The sequence below is a fragment of the Symphalangus syndactylus genome, chromosome 3, assembly GCF_028878055.3.
Source record: "Symphalangus syndactylus isolate Jambi chromosome 3, NHGRI_mSymSyn1-v2.1_pri, whole genome shotgun sequence".
In the NCBI taxonomy this organism is placed as follows: Eukaryota; Metazoa; Chordata; class Mammalia; order Primates; family Hylobatidae; genus Symphalangus; species Symphalangus syndactylus.
The window spans coordinates 44494976-44517592 of record NC_072425.2 but is presented as its reverse complement, the minus strand read 5'-3'; the positions used below and the strand labels follow the sequence as shown (position 1 = coordinate 44517592).

At 40.5% G+C, this 22617-nt stretch overlaps 2 protein-coding genes across 9 annotated transcripts in view; one reads left to right on the top strand and one right to left on the bottom strand.

The window, feature by feature from the left end:
* TEX10 (testis expressed 10) overlaps positions 1–19123 on the bottom strand; it is a 50565-nt gene extending 31442 nt beyond the window's left edge. Inside the window, exons 1-6 of one of the 8 annotated variants that reach the window (XM_063636178.1) lie at positions 18863–19052; positions 15322–15510; positions 13312–13551; positions 12839–13023; positions 12213–12456; positions 5818–5930 (exon numbers count right to left, since the gene is read on the bottom strand). In XM_063636178.1, coding sequence (XP_063492248.1) covers positions 5818–5930; positions 12213–12456; positions 12839–13023; positions 13312–13551; positions 15322–15501 — 962 coding nt within the window. In that variant the 5' untranslated portion in view covers positions 15502–15510; positions 18863–19052. Of the gene's footprint in view, positions 1–5817; positions 5931–12212; positions 12457–12838; positions 13552–15321; positions 15511–18509; positions 18797–18862 lie in introns of those variants that run through there. The other 7 variants (XM_055271672.2, XM_063636177.1, XM_055271674.1 and 4 more) reach the window with 7 other exon arrangements.
* The window catches only part of MSANTD3 (Myb/SANT DNA binding domain containing 3), a 77978-nt gene continuing 74432 nt past the window's right edge, over positions 19072–22617 (top strand). The window contains exons 1-2 of the mRNA XM_055271687.2: positions 19072–19669; positions 20083–20181. The gene's annotated coding sequence lies outside the window, so the exon portion shown is untranslated. The remainder of the gene's footprint in view (positions 19670–20082; positions 20182–22617) is intronic.

Sequence of the window (22617 nt, the reverse complement as noted above, 5' to 3'; positions counted from 1 at the left end):
TCTCACTCTGTCACCCAGGCCAGAGTACAGTGGCACTATCTTGGCTCACTGCAACCTCCGCCTCTGGGCTTCAAGTGATTCTCCCACCTCAGCCTCCCAAGTATCAGGGGTTACAGGTGTGCGCCACCACACTTGGCTGATTTTTGTATTTTTAGTAAAGACAGGGTTTCGCCATGTTGGCCAGGCTGGTCTCGAACCCTTGACCTCAGGTGATCTGCCCACCTTTGCCTCCCAAAGTGCTGGGATTACAGGCGTGAGCCACCACACCTGGCCAGTCACTTTGTTCATTTTTGTGAAAACATGTGCCAAACACCCAAATCTGAATAACCACAGTTTGTCAGTCATTTTTTTTCAAGTTAAAATCTAGTCCATTCCAGGAAAATACAAGTAACAAAATCCCACAGGGCTATTTCCTTGAGACAATCATAGTACTTTGATATGCAGCAGAAATGCTTTATGTACACTTCCCATTCATCACACAGAATATTAAAAATATGCATTCTCAAGGGTCATGACTTTTTTTTTTCTTTTTGGAGGAGTCTCGCTCTGTCGCCCAGGCTGGAGTGCAGTGGCGTGATCTCAGCTCACTGCAACCTTCATCTCCAGGGATCAAGCGATTCTCCTGCCTCAGCCTCCTGAGTATCTGGGACTACAGGCGCCCGCCACCATGCCCAGCTAATTTTTTGTATTTTTGGTAGAGATGGGTTTCACCGTGTTAGCCAGCATGGTCTAGTCTCCTGACCTCATGGTCTGCCACCTCAGCCTCCCAAAAGTGCTGGGATTACAGGTGTGAGCCACCACACCCGGACAAGGGCCATGACTTAATACGATTACTTATGTTTACTGCTTATTCAGGACCTTCTTAAGTGAAACTGGCTTGTTTTTTTTTAAACTGTGAGTGTATGGTGGTGAAGAATACAATGTCTACTAGTGTAGTTTGGTGCCACTGCCTTAATTCAGCCTAAGATACTAACAGTTTTACCCACCATTGCTTTTGTATCATTAGTGCAAATGTCAAAACAATGAAAAATGCAAAGAATGTCCTTTTTTTTTTTTTTGAGATAGATGGTGATGATCACACAATAATGTGAAAGTACTTAATGCCACTGAACTGTACACTTAAAAAGTGGTTTAAATGGTTAATGTTAGGCCAGGCGCGGTGGCTCACGCTTGTAATCCCAGGACTTTGGGAGGCCGAGGCGGGCGGATCACAAGGTCAGGTCAGGAGATTGAGACCACGATGAAAATCTGTCTCTACCAAAAATACAAAAAAAAATTAGCCGGGCGTGGTGGCGGGCACCTGTAGTCCCAGCTACTCGGAGAGGCTGAGGCAGGAGAATGGCGTGAACCCGGGAGGCGGAGCTTGCAGTGAGCCGAGATTGCACCACTGCACTCCAGCCTGGGCGACAGAGCGAGACTCCGTCTCAAAAAATAAATAAATAAATAAAAATAAATAAATGGTTAATGTTATATATATTTTACCCCAATAAAAATAAATTATATCATTTTTAACTCTGTATTTCAACCTGAGATTTTAAAATGTAGATATCAGGTTAAAAATATAGGCTGGGCACAGTGACTCGCCTGAGGTCAGGAGTTCGAGACCAGCCTGACCAACATGGTGAAACCCCGTCTCTACTAGATACAAAAAATTAGCCGGGTGTGGTGGTGCATGCCTATAATCCCAGCTACTTGGGAGGCTGAGGCAGAAGAATTGCTGGAACTCGGGAGGCGGAGGTTGCAGTGAGCCGAGATCATGCCACTGCACTCCAGCCTGGGCAACAAGAATGAAACTCCATCTCAAAAATAAATAAATAAATAAATAAATAAATAAATAAATAAACAAACAAACAAACAAAAAAATACACTGGGGGGTACATGAATAAGAAGTGTGAACAACATTGGCCTAGATTAGGGGTCCCCAACCCCTGGCCATAGACCGGCACCAGTCCGTGGCCTGTTAGGAACCAGGCCACACAGCAGGAGGTGAGCGGCAGGCAAATGAAGATTGTTCTGTATTTACAGCCGCTCCCTATTGCTCACATTACTGCCTGAGCTCTGCCTCCTGTCATATCAGTAGTGGCATTAGATTCTCATAGGAGCATGAACCCTATTGTGAACTGTGCATGCGAGGGATCTACGTTGCATGCTCCTTATGAGAATCTTAACAACTGAAGATCTGTCACTGTCTCTCATCACCCCCAGATAAGACTGTCTAGTTGCAGGAAAACAAGCTCAGGGCTCCCACTGATTCTACATTATGGTGAATTGTATAACTGTTTCATTACATATTACAATGTAATAATAGAAATAAAGCAGACAATAAATGTAATGCACTTGAATTATCCCAAAAACCAAGCCTCCCACCTCGGGTCCATGGAAACACTGTTTTCCACGAAACTGGTCCCTCATAGCAAAATGGCTGGGGACCATTGGCCTAGACTACTGTTGAGTTCCCTAACTGTGATAGGTGCTGCTGTTCACAGGCTATTTGCTAAGTATTTAATGCATTTACTTAAGAGTAGCCTGTAGGCTCCCCAAAAATCAATCATGAGGGGGGAATCTTTTGAAAAGTAGGTCACAATGGCAATCCATCTTTGCTAAAAATCCCTCAATTTCATCATCTCAACCTCCTCATAGTTAATTCCTTTTCTTTTTTTTCCCATTTATATCTCAGCACGCTGTCACTTCCATCAGGGCAGCCTTCTCTAAGATGGTCCTCCCCTCGTGAAAGATCAGGACCAACTCCTTGTTACATACTCCTGTATTAACCTAAGCTCTTCCTTCACTATATTTATCACAATCAGTCACTGATTAAAGAATCAAGTGAAATAAATGTCTTTTTCATTAGACCGTACTCCATGAGAGCTGGTACTCTATTTCCTTTACCATGAAATGCTCAGCAACTAGTACAGTAAGTGCCTTGCACATAGGAGTCCAATAAATTTCTTGAATGATGATATACTGACACATTCTTCAATAATTTATTTACACTGAAGTCTACTAAATCCTAAACATCTAAACCACAATTTAATCACATTTTGATGAAAATTATATATGGAATGCCTTATCCGAAAAAATTTTACACATACATATAATTCTCCATCAATACTTCGAGAGTTCATGGATTTTCTGAAGCTTACCTATGAATCCCAGAAGAAAAACTCTAATAAGAAAATTGTATGGGGGAAAAAGTCTAACATCTTGCTCAATAAAGTGTCTCTTTGATTCTGTCCCCTCAACTCCAGAAGCTCCCTAAAACAGTTCGGACTGAACCAAAAGTCTTCAATGCCAAAAGGATCTGAAAGATGAACCCGAGTCAAGAAACGGCTTCCACATCAAGGCCAGTGAAGAGCAGAAATCAGACTGGACTCAGATCCATGCTCTCCATCCATTTCCTAATCCTGTAGCTTTCTTGTATGCTATCTCCTCTAGTTACCATAGTCTCATCCCTTGCATTTCTGCCTCCTGAAACCATATCCACGTTCATACCCAGTTCAAATACTACTCTTCAATTTAGCTTCGTCTGTTTATCCTAATGAGCAGTTATCTGTCTCTTCCTATGAATTCCTATAGCACTTAGTTGTATAGTTCTAATGATACTTTTATACTGCTTTGTTACATATGTAAATTTACATATGTAAATGATAGTTACAGAGCTACTGTTTCTCAGCTTCAAAGTCGCCCTCTATACTCTGCTTTGTGACCCCGGGGTTAGGACTCTGCGACCCACATTTTTTCCTTTGTAGATGGCTTATTAGGCTCTGCCAGTAAAGGGGTGGTACAAAGGGCCTAGAAAGCTGTAAGAGGAAGATGGGACACTCTTCTGTTTGCTTGCTAGTTTTGTTTTTGTTTCCTATTGCTGCCAGTGTCGATCAGCAGCTCTTCTTCAGGTCATTTGCAGTTCATTATAGCAGCCATAGCAGACTCCAGTTTGTAGTTTTTCTGACACAGAACCAGAATCATCATGCCTCTAAGAAACGTCAGCACCAGCCAGCCAGCACCCCCTTTTCAGAGTACTGGGCCCCAGCTCTATGGGGTTTTTGCTCTCAGCTCAAGATATCAGTACCTGCTGAGGAGCATACCCTTCTGAGAGGTTAGAGTTTTGGCTCCCTTCCTCCAAGCTTCTTCCCTTCTTTGTTCTCCCAGTTCTACAGGTAGCAACTGCTTCCTGCAGTTGGTACCTCCATAATACCTAACTTCCTTTGTATACCTAGTTAACAATTATTTACATTAAATTCTCTTGTTAAAAAATCATTGCCGGCCGGGCATGGCAGCTCACACCTGTAATCCCAGCACTTTGGGAGGCCAAGGTAGCGGGTCACGAGGTCAGGAGTTTGAGACCATCCTGGCTCATATGGTGAAAGAAACCCCGTCTCTACTAAAAATACAAAAATTAGCCAGGCATGGTGGCACATGCCTATAATCCCAGCTACTCAGGAGGCTGAAGCAGGAGAATCTCTTGAACCTGGGAGATGGAGGTTGCAGTGAGCCGAGATTATGCCATTGCATGGGACACAGAGTGAGACTCTGTCTCAAAAAAAAAAAAAAAAATCACTGTCGCAGTTTCTGTCTCATGACTGGACCCTGACACATTCCTTTATGATTTAGAATATAATTGCTTAAGGCTGGGTACAGTGGCTCATGACTATAATTACAGCACTTTGGGAGGCTGAGGTGGGCAGATCACTTGAGGTCAGGAGTTCAAGACCAGCCTGGCCAATATGGTGAAACCCTGTCTCTACTAAAAATACAAAAAATAATCAGGCATGGTGGTGAACACTTGTAATCCCAGCTACCTAGGAGGCTGAGGCAGCAGGATCACTTGAACCCGGGAGGCAGAGGTTGCAGTAAGCTGAGATGGTGCCACAGCTTGGGAAAGAGAGTAGTGAGACTCCATCTCAACAACAACAAAAAAAAAAACAAAAAACATATATATATATAAAACTGCTTAAGAGAGCAAGGTACAAGGCTTAAAAAATCTGATCCTCTCTATCACAATACTTTGCTCTACCTTGTTCACAGTAAGCAACCAAAACAAATATTTAGTGAATGAATGAAAAACTCTTACGCCTGAAATACCTGTATTGCTTCCAAGCATATTCTCTGAACCCTGCTCAAAAAACCTCAATGATTCTCTAGCTAATGTATTCCCTTTGATATATTTAAGAGCCTTTGACAGACTTTAAGATCCCTTGCAAGTGTATGCTCATTTACGGGAACTACCGTATTAGTATTTTAGCTTGTACCTGCTTGTCAAATTTTATTACATAACTTGTTCTCACATTTATCTGCTCTTACTTGAGGCAGACATTTTAAATAATTTCTAGGCTTACTTTTTTTTTTCTTTTTAACCTTCACCTTCTAATTACCTTTTATTTCTGATTTTTCTCCAATTACCCTCCTTCCTTCGGGATACTGATATTAGTTTCATTACCAGGTTCCTCATGTATAAATGAGAGCAGAACTACATGATCATCAAGATATTCTCTTGCTTAAGAGATTCAATAATCACACAGTGCCTCACCCAAATAAACCATACACCTTGGCAATTTTTATTAAATTCGTATTTACATAAGTTGATACATTCATCTAGCACAGAAAAACCATTTTACAGACTAAAAAATAAAAAACCTGTTAATCCTAAGGTTCAAACTGACTTGTCCAAAAATCAGCCATATTACTACTTTTATTTTCACAAAATCTAAACATAAATACACAGCAGTGTAGAAAGTTCTATATTAAGGTTAATTATTTCCTGATAATTTCAGGTTAAACAACTTTTCAAGGTTATATAGTGAAAAAGAATCATAATACCTTTTATTTGGCTCTTTCCTTTTGTGCTTGGTTATTTCTTTTAAGGCATATGGAAAACGACTCATAAAATGGTGTTTGAAATCAATAAGGTAGTTCTTTCGAAGCCATGACTCCTATTGAAATAGCAAAGATTAGAAAAATCTACAAGAAAAAATGTAAAATAACCAATAAAACTTGAAGAGAATTGACAACTTGTCAAATAAATGTCCCATCATAATTCACTTTCTACCAGTAATATATGTAAATAAATTTTAAAATCAGAATTAACTGTTAAAGCACCCACTTTTCATCTATAGATCCTTTTGGTGCTTAATAACTACTTTTACTTGCATTCCGTCTGCTGCTTAAGAGAGAAAATGTGAAAGTATCTGAGACTTAAGAAAATTCTGAATTTGGACCACTAATGCAATGTTTATGAAATATACAAGAAAGTCTTTCTCCCTGATGTTCTATCTACACCATAACTCTATTCTCCAGCAATTCCATTATTTTTTTTTTATTATTATTATACTTTAGGGTTTTAGGGTACATGTGCACAATGTGCAGGTTTGTTACATATGTATCCATGTGCCATGTTGATTTCCTGCACGCACTAACTCGTCATTTAGCATTAGGTGTATCTCCTAATGCTGTCCCTCCCCCCTCCCCCCACCCCACAACAGTCCCCAGAGTGTGATGTTCCCCTTCCTGTGTCCATGAGTTCTCATTGTTCAATTCCCACCTATGAGTGAGAACATGCGGTGTTTGGTTTTTTGTCCTTGCGATAGTTTACTGAGAATGATGTTTTCCAGTTTCATCCATGTCCTTCACAAAGCAATGCATTTACTTAAAATGCTTCAGTAGTATTGGTGAATTTATCATTTCCCTCCTATGGAAACACTGTCTTTCTAATTCCAAATTAGAATATTCTTTATTTCCTCTTCCATTCCATTTTGTCAGACTGAGAAGTTTCCTAAATGTGGGACTTGAGGTGCTAAAACAGCTGGTCACCCTACAGCTCGTTTTTTTTTTGTTTGTTTGTTTGTTTTTTTGAGACAAAGTCTCGCTCTGTTGCCCAGGCTGGAGTACAGTGGCACTGTCTCAGCTCACTGCAACCTCTGCCTCCCAGATTCAAGCGATTCTCATGCCTCAATCTCCTGAGTAGCTGGGATTACAGATGCCCACCACCACGCTCGGCTAATTTTTGTATTTTTAGTAGAGCTGGGTTTCACCATGTTGACCCAGCTGGTCTTGAACTGCTGACCTCAAGTGATCCACCTACCTCGGCCTCTCAAAGTGCTGGGATTACAGGCGTGGGCCACTGCACCCGGCCTTACAGCTCAATTACTGTTCCTCCTTAGTATCTTTACTGGGTTCTCTTCTTCCTGACTTCTAAATGTTTGGATCTGCCCAGTAATAATACTTCACTCATTTCTGCCTGAGCTCCAGATTTTATATACAAATATATACTTGATAATTCCTCTTCAACTTCTGACAAGCATCTTAAAACTTAACATGAATAAAACCAAATTATCCCTGCCAAATGACCTTCTTTCTCATTTGGGCGATGTAACACTGGCATCATCCTTGACTCCTCTTTCCTTCATCATACATACCAGCAGTCTGGCTGGCTTTACCTGGATCCAGCTACTTCTCATCATTTCAACCACTAGACACCAGGCCACCATCATTTTTATTTGGATTACTACAATAGCCTCCTAACCAGTCTCCCTGTTTCTCCTCTTATCCTGCAAAAGTCAATCCCCCACACAGCCGCCAGGGCGATCTTTTAAAATATAAATCGTGTTTCAAAATGATACAGGAAGGGGGAAAGGAAATGAATGTATATACATGTAGGACAGGACTGGTCATCTAAGAGATGATGGTTGCTAGAGTTAGACTGTGAGCACCTGGGAGTTCACTAGTGTTCTATTTTTATAAATTCAGCATATTAAAGTTAAATAAATATAATGCAGATCATGCCACTCCTCTGCTCAAAACCCTTCAGTGGTCTTTTCACCACACTCAGGTTAAAATCCAAACTCCTTACCATGGCCAAACATGATCTGGCCACTATCACTCTTCTTCGCCTCCATCTTCTACCATTCTCCCAGTACCTCATTTGCACAGGCCTTCCTGCCATTCTTCAAATATGCAAAGCCTGTTCTCACCTCAAAGCCTTTGTACTTGCTGTTTCCTATGCCTGAATGTTCTTCCCACAGAAGTTGACAAGATTTGCACCTTCACTTCAATGACATTCAGATATCTTATTCTCAGAGAGCATTTGACAACCTATCTAAAATAGCTCCCCATCACTGTTCCTGCCCATGCTCTTTATACCCCATTTTACTTTCATCTTTCTTCCTAGTACTGACATTATATATTTGTTTACTGTCTATAGATCCCACCAGAAGGTACATACCATGAGGGCAAGCACCTTATCAACCATGTTTATCTCTGTAGCCCCAGAGTCTAGAATAGTACTATTCAAAAGACCTTTCTGTAATGATCAAACTGTTCTACATCTATCTGCACTGTCCAATATAGTAACCACTACCCACATGTAGCTGTTGAGCACTTGAAATGTGGCTAGGGTTACTGAGGAATTTAATTTTAAATTTTAATTAATTTAAGTAGCCATTATTTATTGATGCCCAATAAAGCTTTGAATAAATGCCTTATAAAGCATGACTGCATTAGTGTTTGGTTACAAACTCTAACCCTCACAGCAAAAGGATAAAAGCAATGAGACACACACGTAGAGAAAAAGTAGCAAGCAAGTCAAGCATTAAATGCAAAGCTAAGACACAATTTTTATAATACTGACCCTGACACTACTAATACAGTACCCTAAAAACCACAGTAAATCAAAAAGCTAATGTTAAACTGTAATTTCATTTTAAAAACTAGATATATCGGCCGGGCGCGTCATGCCTGTAATCCCAGCACTTTGGGAGGCTGAGACAGGTGGATCACGAGGTCAGGAGATCGAGACCATCCTGGCTGACACGGTGAAACCCCGTCTCTACTAAAAATACAAAAAAAATTAGCCAGGCATAGTGGCAGGCGCCTGTAGTCCCAGCTACTTGGGAGGCTAAGGCAGGAGAATGGCGTGAACTCGGGAGGTGGAGCTTGCAGTGAGCCAAGATCACGCCACTGCACTCCAGCCTGGGAGACTGAGTGAGACTCTGTCTCCAAAAAAAAAAAAAAAAAAAAACTAGCTATATCAAGGATATAGCTAGCTAACTATTAAGGATACGTATAGTAGTTCAACATGTGCACAAAATGTTAGAAATTGCTGCATCTAGATGGGGGTAAGCAAGTGCTTATAGTATTCCTTCTGAAGGTTTGACTTTTTTAAAATAAAAAAGATAGGTAAGGGAATGCAAAAAAAAAAGAAAAAAGAAAAATAGTGCCAAGGTAATCAAATGTAAAACAACAATCTTTTCAACAAATAGTGCTGGAATAAATGGCTGTCTATATGAACGGAAAAAAAAAAAGGATACACATAGTATTTCAGAAATAAACAACTTCAGTTGATTATTACAGAATCTAACTATTCAACCACTGCATGTTAAGACTTAATGTACCCTAAGACTTCTTTTCAAAGCCAAGGATCAAAGCTTCGAATTACTAAAAAGTTAAAAAAAAAAAAAAACAACTACTTGAATACAAGTGAAATTTCTCAACTTTGTTGTAAATACTAGCAAACTAAATGCATTAAGCTGCAGCACCAACATGTAAAAGCAAACAGTCAGTAGTCCTAAGACTGTATCTAACCGAGACACCAATTTACCAATAGAAAAATCTATACAGTTTCTGAGAGAAAAGAGTTACAATTCAGCTTATGGTGTGTGATCTGACATTAATGCCAAGGAATGCTATTTGGTTCCTCCTAAAGATTAGGCTGTGGCCAGGCAAAGAGGCTCATGCCTGTAATCTCAACACTTTCGGAGGCCAAGGTGCAAGGATCATTTAAGGCCAGAAGTTCAACACCAGAACGTGCATTTTAATGTCATTTTATATAGAATGTTACTAACAATCTATCATTTTGTATAGATTGTGCCAACGATGTACATTTTTATACTCTGTCCCTAAGATAATGGTTCCTTTTAAAAAAATAAATAAATAATGGTTTTTATCAAGTTATTACAAATCTGTCAAGGTGAATTAGAGAATTCTACTAGTGGATGTTTTTAAATATTATTCCTATCTGAATTGATTTATTTCAGCTTTATACAGTATCTCAATTTGTATTCTGATCTTCAACAGTCTATGCAGTCTTTTAAACTTACCATTCTATGTTAATGAGCTGCTAATAAGCCTAGTCATGTTATAATAGCACGAAATAGTTCTAAAGCATACTATTTTAAATATCCATAAAATTAAAGCAGTATTTAGATCCTTTGTTAGTGTTATCCAGATAAGATGACACAAAACTAGCATAATTAATAAATTTTCAGATTTTGAATTTTGGTCCTACTAGTCTATCTAAATACAAATGCTACTAACAAAGCAGTAACAAAAGTTTACTAGTGCTTATATGTAATCAAACACCAAAGCAGTTTGGAATTTTTACTTCTTGGCTCTCTAAAAATGAAAAAACTAGGCCGGGCGCGGTGGCTCACGCCTGTAACCCAACACTTTGGGAGGCCGAGGCGGGCGGATCACCTGAGGTCAGGAGTTCAAAACCAGCCTGCCCAACATGGTAAAACCCCATCTCTACTAAAAATACAAAAAATTAGCCAGGCATGGTGGCGGGCACCTGTAATCCTAGCTACTCAGGAGCCTGAGGCAGGAGAATTGCTTGAACCCAGGAGGTGGAGGTCTCAGTGAGCCAAGATCGTGCCACTGTACTCCAGCCTGGGCAACAAGAGCAAAAGTCCGTCTCAAAAATAAAAAGAAAAGAAAAGAAAAAACTAGCACTCAAAGTCCATGTTGAATATTACTTTTTCTTTTTTTTTTTTTTTTTTTTTGAGACAGAGTCTCGCTCTGTCGCCCAGGCTGGAGTGCAGTGGCGCAATCTCGGCTCACTGCAAGCTCTGCCTCCCGGGTTCACGGTATTCTCCTGCCTCAGCCTCTCCAAGTAGCTGGGACTATAGGCGCCCGCCACCACGCCCGGCTAATTTTTTTTGTATTTTTAGTAGAGACCGGGTTTCACTGTGGTCTCCATCTCCTGACCTCGTGATCCGCCCGCCTCAGCCTCCCAAAGTGCTGGGATTACAAGCGTGAGCCACCGCGCCCGGCCTACTTTTTCTTTTTTATAGGACAACTTAAGGACTTTAGCATTACTTTTATTTTCTATCTGAACCTTTCAGATGATCATAGATCAAGACTGTCAGTAATATATACTTTTTTTAAAGGAGCTATATACATTCTTACTGTCTCTAGCCCACATCACAAATTAACTGTCATATGAGAAACAAGCTTTGCTTTCTCAAAATCTTACATTATGGCCCTATTATTAATTTTTTGCCAATGTATGCAATGAATCATAAAACAAAGTCTCAAAACTGTAATCAATAAAATGCCATCTTATCTGAAAAAGCAACTGACAAAACATCCCTACAGATGATGGGTTAACAGCAATAGAACACGCTCTTAAAATATACACCTTACTACAACTCTGTAATGCTTTTCAAGACTATCAAATACTACTTAATTTATCCCGTCTTATGCAGCATACTGACTCACTCTAAACTTCAACTTGAAATAAAAAGAATAAAACAAAAACAAGAAAACTATCTTCTCAGTTTTATATAAACTTGAAGGATTCACACCTGCCTTATCAAAAGTCCTTACAGCAATTCTTCTGAAAACCAGATGCTTCTAGCTTTGAAGTCTTGCTTCTGCAGCTACCCTTTTTAAGTGTGTTACCGTATTAATTTAGCACCAACTTAATCTTGCAGCTTGTTCCTTCTTGGTTGCACAGGAAAAGTGTAGCATACACTATGCACTACATTCACTATAGCACAACACTTAAAACAATTCAAGTCTGATTATGAGCTCTTCAGTTTTGTCCATTTCTACTAAACCTGGCAACGTGGAATAAATTGAAAGAGACTACTAATAAGCAACTTTTTAAACCTTGTAAGAGACCTTCAGAAACTAGCATGTTCCTACACAATCAATCTGCCATAAACAATACACTGTAACACTACTGTGAATTATAGCTAATAAAAAACTAATGGAATCAAGCATGAGTTACGCATTTCACTGAAAAACATATATATATTCACAGAAAATAACTTCAGAAAACTAATTTGTAGTTTTGTGCAAAACAAACAAGTTTACAGTTAAACCCAAGGTACTTTTTAGAAAAATACATAACCAATTAGTAGTAATGAGCTGATTTCGAATCTTGCCATTTATGATAAAAGGTAATACTAAGAAAATAAAGAACCATTAGTTCTCACCAATTTATGGGTTTCATCCTGTTGTTTAGAGAGTTTCCACAGAAGGGAAATAATATTAAGAACTTGCTGCATAACCTGTAGAGGTTCTCGTTCTATACCATTCCCAACAGGAGTAGCTAGTTGTGGAGGTACAGCTTCAACCCAGCACTCAATTAGCAATGGAATTATTATCTCAATAAATCCTTTCAGGTTTTCAGTAGATGACAGGCCTTCATCCACACCACTCAGTCCTCCAACCAGATACCTAATAAGGGTAAGAAAGAAAATAATTAAGTGATTAAAAAATGTTTATCATCCCTTGCTAATTTAAATCTTAAATATAAAGTACTAGTAAAATGAAGCACCATGAACTGATAATTACATCAATCAAAACTAGTAAGAAAAATGAAATTCTAAGACGACAAAGCCAAAAGATATTATCAAGTTTTATTTCTCAAAGGCTTTGCTATAAATTAATAAATTAACAAACAAATAACTCTTCCCATCAGTAAATAAAATCACATCATGAGTAACTATATGAAAACTATGAAAGACAACTGCATGTCTTCCCACCAACAGTCATCAATGGTCAGCAGTTATAATTCAATACAGGAAAACTGTGTGGACATAACTGAAATCCTTCTTACCGTAGCCTGAACTGTGAACTGACATTTGGCTGTGAACCCCCATTTTCATAAACCTGGATGTGTTGCTGGTCGTTGGCATGTTCCTTCCAGTTGATAAAAATGGAGTTGCTAGTGGCATGGGGATTTTCTTTCTGTTCCTGAAGTCCTTCACTTTCTCTCAACCTACTGGATCCATCTGCCAAGGCCTGAAGGAATTTACTGAGTCTCACTAAGACTTTCAGCCTCCATTGCTGAGAAGTGAGTCTCCGATTAGGATTTACAGAAAGTATCCAGGACTGGGATCTGTCTCTATTTATCAGTCCTTTGGACAGCTGCTGATGAGAAATCAGTTCTACAAAATTCTTAAGCAATATGCTGCTACGGCCAGTAATTAGAGCTGGGTACTGTTCCAGCAGAATGTCCAAAACTTTTAAAGAGTCCTCCTGAATTCCTTCAGTAATGTGAGTCATGGCACTAGAGAGATGGGCACTTACCAAAGGAAAAAATGGAGAAATTTGTTCAGCTCGTATTTTGGGGGCCAGGAATTGAAGAAGCTGAACTGCTGCTAATCGTACATTAGCATCTTTATCTGTAAACACAGCAGTCACTTCACTTAATATGTTTGAAAGGTGTGCATCAATTATAAATGGGTATTGAGACAAAAGGTCTTTAAGTCCAAGAAGAGCACTTTGTTTAACCCCAGCATTGTAGTGATGCATCTGTGACAGCAAATCCTATAAATAAAAATACAAATTTTAGATGTATGCTTACATACATGTATCAATTTCAAATAAACATGCTAACTAACACTACACTAGTAAACTGACACTTCTTGGGGAAACTGCTTCAATAAGTACTTTTTAAATGTTATTTAGATTTTGTTAGGATCAGAAACAGAAAAATACTTTCAGCTTAATAAAAACATTGCATAATTTTCAGTTGGAATTTTCTCTCTTTACATTAACCTACATGCAGGCTTAGGCACTCTATGATACAAAGTGACAGCAATCACACCATCATTTATTGAAAACCTACTATGTACCAAACATCATGGAAGGTGTATTTATATACTCTTGACAGGCCCTTTCTGCCTGTTTCAAATGGGCTTTCACAGGGTGTTTGTGTTTTATTCAGAGTATACTACTTGACAATTTTATCTGTGGAATAATTTATGTAACCTTTGGGAAAAAATAACTTTAAATAACTCTTTAGTATTCTTTAACCTTCAGAGATTAAAAAGCAAAACTTGAAAAATGTATATCCTCACAAAGACCTACACACAAATATTCATAACAGCATTATTCATAAGAGCCAAAAACCAGAAACAAACTAAATGTTCATCAACTGCTCAGCGATCAACAAAATGTGACCTAATCATGCAATGAAATACAATTCGACAATACAAAGGAATGAACTACTGTTCTGATATATGCTACAAGCTACATACAACCTGGAGGAACCTCCAAAACACTGTGCTAAGTAAAAGGCCAGTAACAAAAGGCCATGTATTGTATGATTTCATTTATATGCATTTTCCAGAATAAGCAAATCTATAGATATCAGAGGTAGATTAGTGATTGCCTAGGGCTGGAAGAAATGAGAAGCGATTCCTAATGGGTACAGGTTTTCTTCTTGGAGTGATAAAAACGTTCTAAAATTAGATTAAGGTGATAGTAGCATAACTCTGTAAATATACCAAAACCAATGAATTGTATACTTTAAATGAGAGATTTTAATCATGTATAAATTATGTCTCCATAAAGCTGTTAGATTCTTAAGCAACACTTCTCAAACTTCAATTGACTTCAAGTATTTACTACAAACCTATAATAAACTATGTGCTGTATGGGTTCAAAAATGAATGACAGGATTGTATCTTAATTAGCTAAAAAAACAGCTAGAAAACTGTTCATCAAAAATTTGACACATCAAAAACATGTAAGAATTATTTCCAGATATAGCCAGGTGCCATGGCTCACGCCTACAATCCCAGCACCTCAGGAGGCCTTGGCTGGAGGATCGCTTGCATCCAAGAGTTTGAGACCACCCTGGGCAACATATTGCAACCTTGCCTCTACAAAAAAATAAATTAGCCAGGCATGGTGACGCTCGCCTGTAGCCCCAGCTACTTGGGAGGCTGAAGGAGGAGGATCACTTGAGCCCAGAAGATCGTGGCTGCAGTGAGCCATGATAGCACCCCATTGTGCTCAACATGGTGTAAGAGTGAGACCTGTCTCAAAAAAAAAAAAAAAATTAAATCATCAAATAAATATACCAGGGAGAAACAACTGTGCATTTAGTTTAGCAAACATTTCTGGAGGAAGTGGAAAGACACAGCTGCATGAGAGATCTTTGGGTAAAAGATAAACTCCAAACATCAATAAACCCTATGACCCTAGGCAAACTATTTACTCTAAGAGTTTAGACAAATTTTCACAAAAATATAACATTCTACATGATTCCAAAGAAAATCTTATTTTGTCAAAACAAGATTTATGATTTACCTTTATGTTAAGTTTTCTATTGTTTGTTGGAAGTGTTCCATCCTCTTTGAGTTGCTCAGGCAGATGTATAGTCTTTGTTTTAAAGTTTGTAGGAGTAGCATTTTGTAACTTGGGCTTCTTTTTACCAACTTTCAATTTTACTTTTTGAAAATCATCTTGGCGTTTTCTTTTTTTAGTCATTCTCGACTACTATAATGAAAAGAATTAATTAAAAGCAATGGATAGAGACAAGAATAAATGATAAAAGAAGAAAAAAGGCACTTTGCAACACATACTACTGTAACATTTCAATCGTAATCAAGAATCTGATTATGCTGAAAGATCAAAATATGAAAAAATGCTGTTAAGAACTATTAAAAACTCAGTTTAGTGATAAAATACTGTAACAAGGCAACAGTCTTGCCACGGTTTTGCAAAGTTTCTTGGGTCACAGAACCTTTTGTCAAGCTATGTGCTAAAGGGAAACCTTCTGAAATGTTTTTTTTTTTTCTTTTCCTTTGTTCGAGTGTAGGAGAGTAGCACAGACTTGCTAGAGATATAACTTGTATCTGCTGGTGTGCTCCTGGTCTTCGTAAAAGCCTCGGAGGAACTTCTCTAGCAATACCAAAGTTGGGAAACCAATGTTATTCTTTAATGCAGCCTATAACGGTTAGAAAAAGATTCATGAACCTAAGCTGAGCATTTGAAAAATGGGTAATATTCAAATACACAGCAAGGAGAATAATAGGCCTTTCAAGAGCAAGGAAAACAAGGTAAAGATCAGGTGTAGGGGATAAACCTAGCATAGCAAAAGTGAATAAACTTCAGACTAAACAGAAAACAGTATTCCCCCCTTGGTCTCCAAAAAGGATAAAAAGCAGCATAAAAAGAAATACAATGTAACAGGGAGATAAGGAACAAAGACCAGCTAAGCCACTATTATAATAAATAACTCTGGCATAACACCATGCCATCTTGTACTTCCTCCCCCTCTATACCACATTCCAAACCTTGTACTTACACATGAAATCTTTGATCTGTGTCTCTTACCCATTTCCAGGCCACTACTTTCAAGAAGTCCTTTATTTCTACCATTCAATACTTTCCCCACTGGTACTCTTGCCTACTATCTAGTGTCTACTCTCTAGTCCACTGGCCCTTTACGAGAGAGCTCTCTCTAAACACAGATCTCATGACCAAGACTCTAGAGCTCTCAGTTGTCTACTCCTCATACACAGTAAAACCTCCTTAGCAGGACATACGAGGTCCTTCCTAATGTGGCCCCATCCATCCTCTCCAGCTTTATCTTCCCACAAGCTAACCTCTATCTAAAACAATAGCCTCTTCTACCTGGAACCAGCTAAATTCTTCTTGAAGCCTTTTCCACACCTGAGAACAATACTGTACACCACTTGAATAGGGTAAGTACCTCTGGAATATATACAACTTCTGCTAATCTCCTGGTTTATCATAATTATCCTGTGCCTGGCCATAAAAAGTGACAATGCTACATATGAGGGTATAAAAAAAATGGGTAAAACGAAAGTTTCCGTTATTACAATATTAATAGTTGCAATACTGAACAGCTCAAGTTCAAGAAATTCAGAAGCCAATCAGCTATGACAATATATCCAAATTCACTTAATTACAGGGTTATATTAGATCGCCATGAGATAGGATTTCCCACAGGTTAAGAACCAATTCTACAACCAGATTGATTACGCTTTCATCCAAACTCTGACGCTTTCCAGCTGTACACTGTCCCAATTTCTATCTACAAAATAGGGATAATCATACACAACTGTAAAACACTCAGAACGGTGCCTGGTACATGGTTAAATACGTATGCTCAAAGCATAAACATGTGCGTGTCCCTCAAGTCTCAGGATCAGTACACACCAAGGCCGGTACTAGATGCATTGTGTACCTCAGTAAACAATCTGCACAGAACCATGCAAGGTAGGTGGTACTAAACCCATTTTAACAATGTACCTCAGAAAAGTTTGGAAGTCACGCCTTTATCAAGAAGTTCAAGAGGGATTCCTTCACGGAACTGAGCTCTGCAAAACCACCTTTAATGTACCAGAATTTAACCTGAAGACTGGAAGTCTTCGTGGCAAAACAGTTTGGCTTATTTCATTTGTCCCTATTCCCAAATTTTCATCTCACCCACACCTCTAGTTACCTTAGTCTGAAAAAAAAAAAAGCTGGGGGTGGATGGGTGGGTGGGAGGGAATAAGGCCTAAAAAGAAGGCCATGATACTCACCTGGCCTCTTTTAATACAAAAATGGTTTTCATTAATTAAGCAAGCACACTGAGCTTTTCCTACAATTTTATTACTAGCTGGTACCAGACACGAATACAGGACATTCAGAAAAATTAACTCCCTTCCTCCCCCACTCCTGTGGGTTCTATTTAGCCATTAACCACCTGATGGATCTTCAACAGTCTACTGTCAACTTTATGCCATATTATCTGTCGCTTTGTATTAGTCACATTAATGCTTTCTCTGTTAGGAAAATTAAGAAGGCTGACCTTCCTTGACTCTTCAAACCTAGTAATATTATAGGATACAAAGCATTTTTATGCGAAGAACTCTCAAAGTTCTACTAGTAATTGACTTTAACTTATAACAAGGATTTTCACAACACAGCAAATCAAAAAGTCCCACTAAGCCACTTTTACAGTAGCCGGTTTTTAGCAAAAGGTAGGAACGCCAGTCTCGGAGGAGGAGCTCACATCACTAGTCCTTAGGTTTGCGATCCCCAATAGTTTCAAAGCTGAATGTCACGCATTCCTGCTGTAGGTCTTTTCTGCTAATTCCAACAAAAGGCAGATCCTAGCGTTTTTAGGATTTCAATCGAACTAAATTCCAACTATAAATAGTTTGCCTGCCACCTTCTTACCCTTCCTCATTTCCACCTTCTTTTCCAAAAAAAATTAGAACGATCGTACTCCATTCGGCCTTTGATAATTTACTCCCCAAACCCTTAAACTCATGAGTTCCTCCAAACTCCACTGAGGGGCCAACCAGAGGCGACAGACTTCCCAAAAAGCAAATGGCCCAGGCAGGGGCGACCCCAGCAAACTGGTGGTCCCCTTCCGCTCGCTTAACTCTCCCGCCTGGGCGACCAGAGGGCGGAACAGGGGACGCCAGCTCATCCCCACTCCGTATTCGGTCCTGCATCCATCCCAGAGGTGAACACACCGTGGGTTTTAGGAAACCATCGTTCCTCCTACTCCAAGGGACGCCGGCCAGGACCACAGTCGGGGAAGTGGGGCCCGATTCACACACTCCGGCCTAAAACTCTCTCGGACCCGAAACCTGGCGAACCTGCCCAGTCACCTGAAGCTCCGCAAACGCCCTAGGGGGTCCCGCCCCCGCAGTGCCGGCCGCACACCCAGGCCCAGCTCTGAGGGACGCCGCGGCCCAGACCCGGGGGACGCACATCGTCCACGGCCGACCCTGCCCGCTTGGGCCGCGGATCGGGGGGCGACGGCCCCACCACGCTCAGTCCCGCGCCCCGGGCGGACCCGGCCCGACGGGCGACGGCCGCTCACCTGAGGACCCGGCCGCGGCCGGGGCGCGGAGCCCGAGGGGAAAAGCGAGCGAGCAGAAGCCCACGGGGCAACAGCGTGTGCCGCCGGCCTCAGGCTCTAGCTCCCGGAGCGTGTTTTCAAATAGCCTCGTCCTCACGCGGCCGCGTCTCCTTCCGCCGCCCGGAAATCAGGGCCCCTCCCCCTCCCTACTGTGCTCACGTGATCGCAGCCCGCAGCCGCGCGCAAACGGGGAGGCGGGAGCGGGTGCAGTAGGCCCCGCCCACAGAGGAGGGGACCGCGCCGGAAGCCCCCTGCTCTGTGGGAACCGGAGGGAGGACAGCGCAAGGTCCCCGGACAAACCGTGGCGCATAAGTCCAGCCCATAACTTGATGGGCAGGCAACTTAGGGGATGTGGGCCTGGTTATAGCTGAGCATGTCTTTTCTCGTCCTCCCAGACCGCAGTTCTTCAGACCTGGAGCCACTTTCAGAGAAGAGTATAAGTTGCTCTGAATTGAAAAAGGGAAAAGTTTGGGACTGCAAAAGATGGAATTCCTGGGGACGTTAAACCGGGCTAAGATGGAGCAGATAAGATTTCCTTAATTAGAGCAAGACACACCTAGTATCTAGAGCCTGGAAGTCTTGGTCAAGGATTCTAACATTTCAGTTTCTCAGCACTAACATTCCTGCTACTAAAATGAAGTGAGAAATTAATTTCTGAAGTTAAGTAAAGAAATAAACTAAAATTCCTAGAAAAGAGATAAGAAGAATGAGCCTTTGAAAAATGTCTTCACAAAGACTGGCATGATGGCATGGAAGAAAGAGCCCCAGGTAAGGACTTAAGACCTTGATTCAAATTTGTCTCTACACCTCACCAGATATAAGACTTAGTAAAGCTGGCGAAGATATTGACCTTCATTATATTGGGTGGGAATTCAAAGGAATGATGTCTAAATCCAGGGAGACCCAAGCACTGGAACTAAAACCATGCCTGTTCCCTAATCGGAGATAAAGAGGCAACCCTAGAAACCCTGCCCTCCGTTTGCTGGCAATATGGCCACATCACCACAATCTGCCTGGAATCCACCATAACCATAAATATTTGGGAGTCATTGGCATTATGTGGCATTATATTCTATTTAAAGCTATGAGACTAGATCAGAAGAGGAAAGATTTATTGCCAACCAGACATGTCCCTGGAACTCCAAACTTGTATCCAACAGTTTTTTCAATGTTTCTTTCAGATATCCAGTATACATCTCAAGGTCAACTTGTCCAAAACAGAGCTACTGATGATTTTCCCCTTGAAATCTACTCTTCCTACAGCTTATTCATCTCAAATAGTAAGTCCATCCTTGCAGTTACTCAAGCAGAAACCTTTGGGTTTTTGGTTTGGCCTCTTTCTTTCACACCTCACATCTAATCCATCTGGAGATTGACTCTACCTTTAAAGACATCCTAACTTTCACCAGTTACCACACCTCCCCTGCTACCATTCTGGTCCAAGCCGCTCCTTGATCACTGCAAAAAGCCTCCAAACACATCTCCCTGCTTCCCTTATTGTCCCTCTTCCCCCTACAGTCTGGTATCAGCAGAGCAGCTATGTGATTATTTTAAGATCTAAGTTAGATCAGATCACTCTTCGGCTCAAAATCCTTTAATGGCTCCCTATTTCACTTAGAGTAAAAGCCAGAGTCCTCTCTAGGGCCTTCTCTTAGGCTGTTCTTGCATGGCTATAAAGAAATATCTGAGACTGGATAATTTATAAAGAAAAGAGGTTTAATTGGCTTGTGGTTCTGCTGGCTTTACAGGAAGCATTATGTTGGCATCTGCTTGCTTTTGGTGAAGTCTCAGGGAGCTTTCAATCATAGAAGGTGAAGGGGGAACAGGCATGTCACATGTTGAAAGCAGGAGCAAGAGAGAGAGCAAAAGAAAAGAGACAGAGAGAGAGAGAGAGGTGCCACACATTTTTAAACAGCCAGATCTGATGAGAACTCACTATCACTAAACAAGCACCAAGCCATGAGGGATCCACCCCCATGACCCAAGCATGTCCCACCAGGCCCCACCTCCAGCACTGAGGATTACAACTCAACATGAGATTTGAGCAGGGACAAATATGCAAACTGTATCAGTTCTCAAGCTCTTCCATATTCTGACACAGCCTCTTACCCTCTGAGCACTCCTTCCACTGTCCCCTTTTATACTCTGCTCCAGTCACACTTGCTTCTTTGCCTTCCTCAAACACCAGTGACACACTCCTGCTTTTGGACCTTTCCTTTAGCTTTTCTGTCTGCCTGAAACACTCTTCCCCAATAAGTCCATGTGGCTAACTCCCTCTCCTCCCCTGAGTCCACTCAAATATCTTCTCAGGGAGCCCTACCCTGACCACCTCATTTAAAATCACAAATTACCTTCTCCCAGGACTTGCAATTTTCCCTTTAGAACATATCACCTTCTAATATACCATGTAATTTACTTATTTATCATAATTATTATTTGATTCTGTCCTTTATCCACCACTAATATGTAAGTTTTACATGGGTCGTTTGTTTTATTCCCTGGAATATTCCAAGTAGCTAGAGCAGTGTCTAGCACCTAGTAGGCCCTCAATAAATATTTGTTGAATAAATGTCTAGGAAGCACCTGCTACATAGTGGTGCTGAGCAAACACTAGCACTTATTGTTTCCCTACTTTGCGGCAGGGCAGAGTTTATAGACTCAGCCCATTAAGTGGGTCTGGTGGCTATGTAGCTGACAGAAGTACTCTTGGCCTGACTAAAGGAAGCAGCAGATCTTCAGCAACAGTCAACTGTTGTCATGACGAAATGCAAATCTTCTCATTTTTCAAACAAACCAGAAATCCAGTTCAAACAAACCAGAAATCCAGTGTTTAAGTCCATTCTCTGCTGCTATAACAGAATACCACAGACTGGGTAGTTTACAACGAACAGAAGTCTATTTGGCTAATGCTTCTGCAGCTGGGAAGTCCAAGAGTGTGGCATCAGCATCTGGTGAGGGTCATCCATACCATGACAGAAGGGTAGAAGGCAGAAGTGAGCTCTAGAGACAGGGAGAACAAATCAGGTTGAATTCATCCTATTTGTCAAGAGCTCACACCCAGGATAACTAACCCACTCCCACAATAACAATCTATTCATGAGGGCAGAGCCCTCATAACCTAATCACCTCTTAAAGGTCCCACTTCTCAATACTGTTAGAATGGCAATTACATTTCAAAATGAGTTTTGGAGGGGACATTCAAACCATAACATCCAGAAATGTTTATAAGAAATCTGCTCTTTAAATATTGGCAAGTACCTTTTTCTCCCTATTTTCAAAACACTGTGTAGGCCAAACAAAATACTTATTGCCAGTTGCCAGTTTACTGTCTCTGGTTTAGGACATAAAAAGTTTGTACATGAAGATAGGCTTTTTCCAACTCTTAAGTGATGAACTCAACAATTATAAGGATTGATCACTTCCTGAGCTTGAAGAGATCTTTGATAAATAACAAGCATATAATTAATCAAGTTCCTTCACCCATGGCAGAAAAACATTATTTACAACGAACATACATTCTGGAATGTGTAGGACACTCCACTTCCAAAACTGTCCAATTGGCCACATAGGTGCTGTGTTTAGTTTCCGCAACCATAACAAAGTACCACAAACTGGGTAGCTTAAATAACAGAAATTTCTGGGTCTCAGTTCTGGAGACCATGGAATCTGAATTCAAGGTATCAGCAGGATTGGTTCCTTCTAAGGATTCTGAGGCA